Source organism: Lathamus discolor, chromosome 2 (assembly GCF_037157495.1).
Source record: "Lathamus discolor isolate bLatDis1 chromosome 2, bLatDis1.hap1, whole genome shotgun sequence".
Taxonomy (NCBI): Eukaryota; Metazoa; Chordata; class Aves; order Psittaciformes; family Psittacidae; genus Lathamus; species Lathamus discolor.
In genome coordinates this window covers 17,777,038-17,789,495 of record NC_088885.1, presented here as the reverse complement: position 1 = coordinate 17,789,495, position 12,458 = coordinate 17,777,038, and the positions used below count along the sequence as shown (strand labels likewise).

The 12,458-nt window shown below is 38.1% G+C and overlaps 1 protein-coding gene across 1 annotated transcript in view; it reads right to left on the bottom strand.

The window, feature by feature from the left end:
• The window catches only part of CHN2 (chimerin 2), a 166,711-nt gene that overhangs the window by 77,740 nt on the left and 76,513 nt on the right, over positions 1–12,458 (bottom strand). The window contains exon 3 of the mRNA XM_065665960.1: positions 10,135–10,190. Coding sequence (XP_065522032.1) covers positions 10,135–10,190 — 56 coding nt within the window. The remainder of the gene's footprint in view (positions 1–10,134; positions 10,191–12,458) is intronic.

Here is a 12,458-nt window from a genome sequence, read left to right as displayed (position 1 = left end):
CAGTCAATGGCATTCAGCATGACTGATGGGACAGGCTTCATTTGACAAGCCCATCCAGCACATGTAACTTTACTTCATGAGTATGTTCATGTACCTTGGCTACATGATGAGGGAGGGGCAAAGACATTCCTCAGAAAGAAACTGGCAATGCACAAGCCCCCAGAACACATTCCACCTGTGCTGCCCATGTTTCAAAGGCTCTCCAGAGAGAAAGGTGACATGAATAATTTTGGAAGTCTGCATCTCCTTTGTCATGCAGTCACAGAGCCACAGGGATGCCAGCATTACAGCCACTCAATGGATGCACTTTCAGCCATGTGACTATGGTGTCTGCAAGAAAGTAGCTGGAAGCAAGATGTCAAAATCATTCAGAATACCAGAGGGGCAACGACTAGACAGGTTCCTACAGAAAAGGATCCTGGCATTGTTACAGATCATAAAATGAACATAAGTCACTGATGCTGTCTTGCAAAAACTGCCCAAACCAGAATGTCCTACCAGGGTATAAAAACAACAGCGCAGTCAACAAGACACTTAGAGCAATCTTCTCCTTGCAATATCCACTCAGAAAGCCCCTTGCTGGAATACTGAGTGTGGATTTGGATACCACATCTCAAGAAAGACTGAAGCAAACGGCAGGGATTCAGAAATTGTGAAAGACATGAAAAGTGGTTGGCCTAAAAAAGCAGGAGAAAGAGAGAAGCTGTAGCAGACAGGTAGGGAAAAAAAGCCGCTTTCAAGAGGCTTACTAGGCAGAGCAACAAGTAATAGGCTTAAACTGCAAAAAGAGAAGATAAGAGTTTAGACCTTAAGAAAGTGTTAAAAACAATTAACAGTAAATAAATAAGCAGGGATGGTCATGAAATCTTCAATCTTGGAAGGGTTTTAGAAGAGGCTAGGCAAATACCTCCTGACGCAGTGATGACAACCTCTTGCGTTTCTTCTGGCCCCGAGAGACCACGATCCAGCCTATTCTCTCTCTGGACTCCTCTCAGGAGACAAGGATTAATAGGAAGCAGACTGAATAGGTTGTATAAATTACATATAAAACCATAATAATACCATGTCTCTAACCACCTCTCTAAGGCACTCAGGAGAGAAGGCAGCAGGGAGAAGGCGGTGGATTGACTGAACTGTTCTAGAGGAGAAAACTGAACCTTCAAGTGATAAACTGGTCACTGCTTCTCTAAATAACAAAACTAAATTTAAATCTGTCGGCATAGCAACACACAAAATTGTGTTTGATATCTTCTAACAAAATAGTCTGCAGTAAAATCTAGAGCACTGGGTAGATCGTAGGAGTGGAGTTCACTACAGGGAAGAAAGAATACAAAAGGAAAGACAAAAGTGAAGAACACAAAGAATGCTTTTATTAACTGCTGCTCAAAGCTGCACAGCTTCTCTGCTCGGATAGCATGCTATAGCCGACAGAGAAGGTAAAATGCCTAATGACCTGTTCATAGGATAACGCATTGCAAAGAAACATACAAAGCTTAGCAGCTGTGGCTGTTACTGTGGCACTTCCTGCAGGCTGGTTGAAACTCAGTCAAGGTTTTTTCTATCGTTTCATTTTTAAAAACAAAGAATTTAAAACTAATTGGGTCTGCTCACTTGCTTGTACCAAACTTTCAAAATTGCTGCTTTAAGACACCCTTTATGAGGGTATTTCTAACTCAGGTTTGTTTCCTATCTAGGACCCTGACCAAACTGTCCAGCAGCCAATAATCAATATACCAGACAAAACACTATAAACTCCAGAAGGCAGCAAAAATCTCCTCCACATGGACATCTGCTATTGCTACTAAACCAGAATACATTTCTGTATATATTCAGGTCTAGCAGAAAAAGAGCAAGACTGAGCAAGGTATCTTCTCACCTAGTAAAGAAAACAATGTGCTCCTGAACATGAGCTAAAATAAACTTAATCAAGAAGGCTGCTGCTGTATAGTCAGGGGTGATAGGGTCAGGTTCAAACAACTTCAACTGCAAAAGCAGGAGTCATCTATTTTATTATGCATCTTGCATTCACATAGTAAGGGCATCATTAAATGTAAGAGGGAATATCAATGTTGCCTTGAATGCAAGATGAAAAATTTGAATATAGCATTTAAACTGTTCTCCTTTTTTTCAAGGATGATGTGTTGAGTCATTTAAATGGGAGGAAAAATATCCCCAGGAGCAGCAGATAAATGCAGTAAGCCACATCAATGCTCTAAATGCTCTTCGCAATTCTGCAACCAGTGAGAAGCACTAAAACATCCCTATGACACATGCCACAACAGCCCACAATGCAACTGCACAAAATTATTGGTGTTGTGTCACCTACCTTAAAGCATCCTCGAAAGTCATGCTTCCTAACCAGCTCACTGCTACGATTTGATGCAAACATGTAGCCTTTTAGGAAGGTTCCCTAGTGAATCTGCTTGTGAAGTGCCAAACAAATGTTTATAACCGTTCTGCTGGAAGACTGGTTATAAACTCAAATATGAGCTGAAGGCGTGGAAGGAAAATCAGGAAACAACCCATCAGAACTGAGAGTGGATGGGGTATGTGGAAAATGAGGAGAGGACCTTGGATAAACCTCAGTGTAGCATCATGGGTGAGAGGCACTACCACTTAACTACACTAGGAGAACATTACTGCGTGGGGAGAGGGTAAGGGTGAAAGCAAAAATACAAGGAAGAATAATAATATTAATTCAGTTTATCTCCTGTTGTTGATTTTATGAATACTTCTGCTCTGTGCTTGTGAACCACAGATATCCTCTTAAGTCGGGATACCTGCAAAGTCTGAAGGGAGTAAGAGAGCTTCGGTAGTGCTAGCTATCTTCCAGAATCTGGAGAGATCCTATTAACTCCTCTGCAAAATACTAAGTAGGAAAATATTTATTTCCCAAATGCTGAACAATATGGTAACTTACAGATGCTTTCATTTCAACAAAGCTGAATGTTCTGATAACTGTAAGACATACTACTCACAAAAACATCTCTATCACATACACACACACATGCACACACACACACACTGATTTGTTCAGGGCATTTAAAATGTGTCAGTATAAAAAAGACATGTAATTGGATGATTTGATCATTCTCTGTGTGTGTAGCTAATATACATACACGTACAAGAAGTGTAGGAAGCAAGACAGATATGTAAAGTTTTTATATTTATCCATATTAGAAAATACAAAATCATCAACTGCTCAATATTCTGTTTCTTGCCTTAAAAAAAGACATCACACACCTCACAAAGTATCAGTCATAGAGCAGAGACAGTAAGATCCCCTTCTACATATTATTTAACCAGACACAAGGAATACTGTCCTAAGTTGGATCAGATATGTAAATCTATAAAAGCACACAGCATTTTCACCTACACACAGGCGTATTCATAAACTTTATCTAGGTTGAGATATGAAACAGGCTTTCATTTATTTTGGCTTTAAAACTACTTACATTGAACATGATGTCAAAATAAAAAGAACTAGATGAAAAGAGTGATATGTAACAAGGATAAAAGGAAGTAAAAAATTAGGAGAATAGCAAATACAGACACACACACACATATCACCCACTTTGAAGGGAAAATGGAGAGGAAGGGTGAGACTTCCCAGAGAAGCTTTCAAACAAAGCCAGAGGGATAATTAGGAAGTTCATCAGTCAATAAAGACAGCTACATACAGTTTCTGCTCATTAGTCGGAAGTTGCCATCTTGTCTTCTAAAAAGACGGCTTTAACTTTTCCATTTCACAGTGATCTTTAAATGCACCAACTGGTTAATACCAGATTCCTCTGACAAACATGAACAGCAGTCTAATTTGCAAATCGTAACCTAGGACATTAGATATCAAACTTGATGAAATTCAAGTGGAACAGAAAAATCTCTTCTAGTTTTGTTTAGCTGCAAATACTTAAATGAAATATTTACTATCATGTCTGCAGAATAATTAGGAAGCTTTCTCCTCCATTCAGTAGTTAATGGACCGTTAAAATGAGAATTATGTGGCTTCCTCTGAGTGTTCCACCACCATGCTACTGCAGCAAGGTGAGACTTCATGGACTCTAGGAGAGATACTTCCTGTCAGTCCTTAGTGTGCCTCGAAAAAAAAAAACCATTGACAACTTTCTCTGATGTGATATATACAAAGGAATTTTGGGCAAGCAATATTCCAGACTCTCTTCTTCCTTTCATCTACTGCTGCAAATCTCAGGCATTCCGTGGGACAACATTCATTATGGAGATAAAGATAAAAATTACACTGGGTGTAACCCCACATTTTTAAACCTGACAGGAAAACCTGCCTGTGGCCAGTTCATAGGAATGCCGGATACAATACATTTTGACATTCCACAGCTCCTCTGCAACAATGTAACTGAAGACACTTCCTGGTCTTCAACTGTTTTCAGCCCTCTCCAGTGCCACCAGGCTTTCTAATTTCACTACGAGTTTCAGCTGAAGAACTTTCCTCCTTTTGTCAATGCCTATTCAAAACTGCTCTTCAGCTTCATTTGTAACCCACAGACTACTGCCGTGTGCTCCTTGTTTCTTTTTGTTTCTATCATAAAGTCAGGATTATAAAAACACAATTAAAGCATCAGCAATATTATAAGAATTTGAAGATATAGGCTCCATTAAATCTTACATGTACAAACATTTTCATTAATGAAAATAGTTTTCGGAACAATTCTACTTATTTTCACTTAATTGGCTAATGGGATCTCTTGGTGCGTCACTCTGTGTGTTGTAAGGTTTCTTTCTAAGGAAAAGATAATACAACATTCTGAATTATCTTAGAGAAGCTCTCAGGACAGACAGTAAGAGACACCTTCTCATGGTAGTGTCTGACTTTTTGCAGTAGAGTGGTTTGAACAAGTGCCATGAAAATTCCCATTTACTCCCATTATTCACCACCAATTTTATGGCCAATTTCAATGCCCTATTACAGCTCTCTAGGACTACCACAGTATAGATAATGCTCTTAGAAAGATGAGGACAGAGGAAAAGACAAAATCTTTGGCTTGTAAAGGTCACTAAGTGAGCAGAATAAGGGAATTCATGGAAGACTTATTGAAATGATTAAATAGTTATCCAGTCAGGTGTACTCTTAGCAAACATTTTACTAAGGCTTAATTTCACCAACCTTGATCAAGCTTAGCTAATCACAAGCTTTTTTGTATGTACAAATACTGAAAAAAGAGCTGACAAAAGTAAGCAGCATTTTGAAAGGACTTTTCAATATTGCTGTTGTCTACATGATACTCTGCTAATTTCTTTGTTCTTAGCTTGAATCCTATGCTTCAGAAGAAACTTTGAGGATGACTGACTAAGGAATAATTTGCAGTGGTTCAGTTTTGGATGCCTGCAATGATTCTGTATATTCTCTGCTAGTAATGTACAAGATGGCAATGTCATTATAAACTTGCTAGTGACCATTTCAACAGTTACGCCCTATGAAATGCCACTATCTATATACTTGTTTCTATAAATCTGGGTAATGGATACCCAGAAGGGCAAAACAGCTCCTGACCCTCCAGATAGTTAAAGACTCTCAGCAGTACAGTCTGAATATGCCATCTTTATTTTAGTCTCCTACAATCACTTAAGCAAAAAAGGATATATATATAGTGGGTTTGGTTGTTTTTTTGTTTTGTTTTCAAAGAGAAGCCTCCCTTTTGTTATCAGTTGCTTTTAAACAAGAAACTGTCATTTTTATGCTTTAAAGGCAAAGACAATAATTTCTACCACTTCTGACACAACCTATTTGGAATTCAGAACGACTAGGAAGGCAATTAACTGACATTTTTCTACATAATAATATAAGTTAGGGCTCTAAGGCTTTGTCTACACTAGGGAAATTTAGTCGAGCTTCTCACCGTTGCTGACACTGGCTTGGCCAAGGCACTGATAGGAATATTCAAGGTCTAATGCAGACAAACTCACCAGCCTCAAAAATTGCTGTCAGCAATTAAGGCTTGGAACAGAACAGGAAGAGCATTCATAGGCATGAATATCTCTACACAAGTAATTTAAAAACTCATGGGTAAGACTCAATCCCTCTTTGAAGGAAATTTTTAACAAGCCTACTGTTTAACCAAAAATATACCCAAATAATGTCACTATCCTTCCTTAACTCTTTTACTTTGTTAAAGACTCTATTTCTTTAAAAAATATTTTAACTTTGATTAGTCTAGTCCTGGAACATTTCTTAAAATTAAGCATCCTTTAAAATAATATTTTTGAATAAAACCGAGAAGTTGAATGCTTGACTTATTTTCTGAGAGTGTAATTTTTTTATCAGCATTGCTGTAAATGTACCCTAAAAGATGCTTTATAATATGAATTCCTCACAACACAAATCTGAGTTTTTTGTGCCCGGTATCACACTTGCACAATATTTAAAAGCTACTCCTCCACCTGAGTGGTGGTTTTAAACTAAATTTTCTCTATTTAAAAAATAAATCATTAAAACATTGCTGGAAGGAATATGGTTACAAATGAGGATATTGGCAGAAATCCAATGTTATTGGGAAGGTAGGATATTCACACTAGTCCCGCTGCTGGTGGTGATTAATTAAAAGCCGTTAGATACCTGAAGCACTAACAGTTCATTCAATATGATTCCCATTGCAGGAATGACCTGCTTTTGCTGACAAGATATTTATGTGGGGGAAAAGAAAAACAGAAAGGAAAATAAAAATCATGATAGCAAAGCTCAAAGAGACAAAGATAGAAATGCTCATGTTTTATTTACAGTCCCAGCTTTTAGTCTCATGGTTTGCATATCACGAGAGGTGATCCCTGTCTCCAAAGTATAGCTAATCAAGAAATCCACACAAATCAGATGGTAGAACTGCAGAGATCTGAGGCTAAAACCCCTGTGACTATGGAGTAACAGAGAGGTAATGGAAAAGCAAATGAATGCAGAGAATCTGGAAGACGGCAATGGAAAAGATTGAGGAATGATGAAAATGCCAAGTGGTGAGAGAAAAAACCCAATCCTCCAACCCTTCACAAGTTTATCTGTTGGTGTTACAGATTTTGTTCGCAGCAGATGCTTCAATTTTCTTGCAAACAGTGCAGAATTTGGCAGTCATGAATGAAAGACATCTTGCCATAGCATGAAGGATTTAAAATTATTTGCAATCTTTACATTTGTCTGAAGCAGTTTGAATCCTAAATTATACAAGAGAACGCCCTCCACAAAGTCCAGTTCCTATGATATGCACATGGAGAGATAAATCTTTCCCCTGTCAGTCACACATCCTGCTGACACCTGCTCTCCAGATGTTGGATGAGCATCATGTTGCATACTAACTAACTATCATATTGCCAATTAATATATTTTCACATACATAACACAAAATTGGATTTTGAGATCTTTCTACATAACTGGCAGAAATTTAGGATTAACAAGGCATCATCTTTGGTGAGGCAAGCCTATACAGTCACCAGATTACACTGAAGTCAAATGAATCAAGAAAAACAAAACATCCAAAACACCCACCTTACAGTCTGTGTACTAAGGAAAAGCTAATAGGTGCCATAGGAACATGGTGCTGAATTTCGTCTCCATCTGTGATGCTCTATAAAACCAGTCTGCATTTCTACTTTATATAAAACTGATAATACGAACCACAAGGAACAATGTAGGTATCAGGACACCCCACCTCCCCAGCTGTATGTAAAAATAAAATACATCATCAGTGCTGTAATGTTTTTTTTTGCTCTTGGGTCAGCAAATCTGAGTTTCTAGCAATCAGGTTGTGAAGACATATAGTTAAGCTACACAAAGATCCCAAATCCAAGTAATGAACCCAAACAAAGACCACATCTGTGGGAGTTCATACTGCTTTATATACATACCCCTGAATAAAATCTCTTATTTTCAGCTGTTTAACTAAATTAAAAAATAAAATAAAATCAAAATGAATCGAAATAGGACTCTTCAGTCAGTGAGGTGAGCCACTGAAAAAGGCTTATTAGTCAGAACCAAACCCAGGTTACGTGAATTAGACATTTTTAACTTACTTTGTCATGTACTGCTTTGCCAATTACATATTAATTTAGTTAATATAATGTGATCTTATCTTCTTTCTGCAAATCTTTGCGAATTATCTGAATAGGCCTTCAAGCATCAGGCAAAGGGAGCAAAGGGTAAGTTCAGTTGTACCTAACATGTTCTTAAATCTAAGGAAATAAGTTTAGAACAGCACACTGGTAAAGAGTTCACAGCTTCACACTTACTCCACTTACTTGTTTAGATAAGCATGTTTCTAGCACAAGAATACGATTGCTACTCCACCTTAAAAGCACATTTTACCTTGATTCGAATTTTCACTGATGGAGGCAAGATAAAAATACTTTAATTTGAGTTAGCAAAATAAATTTTGGATCAAACTTATTCAGACTAAGTCACTTGTATCCCAACAAAGATGAGTTCAAATTGTAGACAAGGGTTCCTAAGCATTTAATGCTTATTAATCAGATCTTCTCAAGACAAGTTGCTCCTCAACATAGTGCCAGCGTGAAACAGACAAATAAAATACTAGGCAAATTGTTATCTCACACAAATTGAGAAACTCATGTAATGCCGAACCAGAAGTAAATAAATTATTTACCTGAACTATTTTGTACTATATCACTACTATTTTAATATCTGTCATGTGATATTCATTTAGTAAAAACCTTAATGTCCTCTCATTTAGAGAATACCAGCCTCAGATACCTACCTAACATTAGTTTTGCATAAGAATTTCAGAGAGGAAGGTCTTGCTAAAACCCCTTCAGCACATGTGCACTGAAGTCCCACAGGACTACAGTATGCTCCTTCTCCCTGAGCCTTCTCTTTGACAGGGAGAAAGGATGACATGAGGATTCACCCACCCCGGTGTTTTGCTTGTCTTTCTCAGCATCCTGCGTTATATGTCTTGGGACCATCCTGAACTGACGGCTTGAAGACTTAGGCCAAGACCCTGTCCTAAAACAACTGGTAGGCAGCACTTGAGGGAAAAATGCAATGGCCTCTTTGTTAAGGCACTTGGTGGACTAAGGAAAACCAGATTAAACTCCTGGCTTCCAGTGGATCTTTTTCACCACCCTGAGCAACCACCTACACCTTGGTACAAAACCTCCTGCCCCACACAAACCTGTTTTGAGACTGTATGTGTTAATATTTGACAGATGCTATGCTAAGGCACCACTTCCATAAGTACACAGTGCAGGAAGCAGGTCAGAGCTCACAATGTTTGAGAGAAGAGCTATATATCACGCTGATGAACCGTAGTTTCTATCTTCTTTCACATCATCTTTTATACCTTGTGCAATCTGTTCATGCGTTTAGTATTTCTATTGCTAGTATTACATGTCTATTTGCACAAAATTTGTCCCTGACATTATAGAAGATAAAGCTATCACAGTTTTATTGATTGAGCAGACATCTACATATGTTTTCCATTACTATTATGCCATGCAGGCTGAGGAATTGACAGATTTAACTAAGTAGAAATGGAGAAATACAGAAAAAGAAAACAGGAAAAAAAAAAAAAGACTCAGCCAAACCTGCAGCCCTGCAGATTTCTAGATATCCTATAAACTTAAAGTTTGTACAATAGAATCGAGCCCTAAGGCTATCATTTCAGTATTTTCACTTGAACACAATCCTTAGCAGAATGCCATCAACAAACTGGAGCTACGGGTATCATGTTCAAAAAACGTAGATGAGGCCCTCAATGATATGCTTTAGAGATGGACTTAGCAGTGCTGGGGTAATGGTTGGACTTGATGATCCTGAAGGTCTTTTCCAACCTAGCTGACTCTATTGCAGGAAAAAATCCACCTTCGTTTTGACAAGGAAACACAAAACTTTAGTTGGTATACAGAAAAGCACGCCAAGCAATGATTAATGAGCATTTGCCTAATGAAATGGCTTCTAGTGGTAGAATGAGGCCTCCATGCCTAATTAGCAAATATTAATCTGCTTTAATTAATCAACTGTAAGAAAAATGATTCTATAAAATAATGGCTTAGAAAAATTAAAGCAAATACTACCCGCAGACTGTACAAAAGATTTTTTGGTAATCATATGCTGCTGACAATTCATCAGCTTTAACAAGGTAGAGAGAAAGAAGAACTGACCTCCCGAGGACAGATGATTCTCTTGGGACGTGGTGCCTCTTGTTGCAACTGATACACTGTCAAACACAAAAGCATACAGATCATTAGAACATGGCAACACACATAAACTTTTATTCAGATGAGTCTTTTTAGCCAGAGGCTGCAAAGGAAAATGCAAATGTAAAGAAAAGGACAGAAAACGGAGGGATTTCAGTGTAGCTAAGTCATTTATATGAAAATTGGTTGTTGACCTGCACACTAACAGAACTGATTGCTAGTTTAATTTTTAGAAGTGTTATCTCCTTTTGTACTTGTTATTACGTCTCTATAACAGGGAAGACCAGCTAGAAAGATTTATTAGATGTATCTCAGGATAAAACCTTACTTTTGATATACCACGCTGTAACAACTCAAGAACAGATTGCATACCAGTAACACCAGTATTTTTTTGGATAGGCCATGAAAAAGTTCAGCATGTTTGCAAGGGTTCACCACAATTTCATAATTTATTTCAAGATCTGCTGGCAATTACTGCCTGCAAGCAAGCATTCCTTTCAAAGCAATTATGCCCTATTCAAATGGCCCTGGATCAATTTTGCGAATCTTCTGAGGGCTGGAGGAGAGAGACCTGAGGCTAGGGGTAGTCGCTGAATCCTGGCCCCTAGCCTCTTCACTGCATGCATTTAATGAGATCCTCTCCTTCCTTTCCACTCCAGAGTCGTGAGAAGAAGCTGACATGCAATGACAGTAATCAATTCCAGCACAGACAGACTGTCTCTCTGTAACTCCAGTAAAAATCCCAGAGGTTTGGCTTGCCTCCCTTGAGAAAGGCCTTCTGTACGCTGACCTTCTTGTATTTGGAAAGATCATGTCGTGCCTATGAATTCTTTTAAAAGACTGAGTTTCCAGGACAGGGCTCTTCACAAGGCTTGTGAAGCTCAGAATTATGCCCTGAAAGGTGGTAGATTATGGCAGGAATATAAATGCCTGCGGGTTTTACAAACACAGAAGCCCTGTTGCATAAAGTGAATTGAAACGATGTTTTACTTTTCAACACCTGCCACGTTCTGCACCTTCTCTTTAAATGGCGCTAGGGCTATGAGCAGTGAAATTCGAAGAGTGAAGTCCTCAGCTTGCTCCCGGGTTTGTCACTGAGGGGATGTGAAAGCTTTTGGGGGCTTCTGTTCTCTGCTAATGAAAAAGTGGAAAAAAGCATAATCTCTTCTTTTCCCAAACCAAACTTCATCTCTGGTTCTTCAGAGGGAAACAGAAAGCATTCGTGGTTTCTTATATTCCCTATCAGTTTTAATGCATATGGATGTGATCCAGTTCTGAATTCACACTAAAGCTTTGGATTTAACCTGCATCATTCATCACTGCCAGATCTCCCACTACTTTTCCTGATAAGTTTTGGTCTTTCTTACCTCTTACAATTCAATGACTAAGATTCAAAACGTTCCTTCTACTCTTCTGTGATCAAATGACTTGTGTATCCATAAGAGTTGCCAAGAAAAGCGTGATTTTTTTTTGCTTCAAAAATCACAGATCGCTTTTTAAAACTGATTATTCTGGAGTCTAATGTTATGATTTTAGAGTCAAACTCTGAATGCCTGAAATCAGCAGAACCGCTGATTCAGAAGGTTACTGATGCTTAATACTAAACATATCCAAGAGGAAAATAGTAACTTTTTTTTTTTCTCCCATACATTTCCAGTAGAGAGAATGAACTCTAAGGATTCAAAATATTGCAAGAATATTACTGCTTCCCATTTAAAGTAAAAGATCTATTTCCCCAATTTATTTACATAAATAGTAATTAAAAAACCATACTTCATAAAAATCCTATTTTTCAATAATGAAACCTGTTAAATAGTAACTGACATAGCAAATTAAGCTAGTAGAGCTGTTTCTAAGATAACCTTGATTGCTTGGTGCAAAACAAGTTGGTCTGAAAATCGCATTATGATGTGCTACATTTGTAAGAAATGAGAAGGGCAAAGAGCTCTCTGAAATGACCAAAAGGATCTCTGAAGCCGATAGCACTGGGGAAGCAAGGGTGGAGAGAAGAGTCAGCATTTCATAAAACAAAGGAAGGAATGACTAATAGGAGAGGGCAGATATATGAAAGACTTGAAAGCAAATACAAAAACCTGGATGCTGATAGGATGCAGTGGGATGAATCAGTGCAGGGATTTGTGATGAATGCAAGGAAGACAAATCATCTTAACAACTGTATTTTGAATAGACTGGGAAAGGTTGCTGTCATTCTCAGAGAGGCATGGGTAATTAATCTGCACAGTAATCTGAACTGAGAAAGCTATCTGATTCAGAAATACATCAGAGAA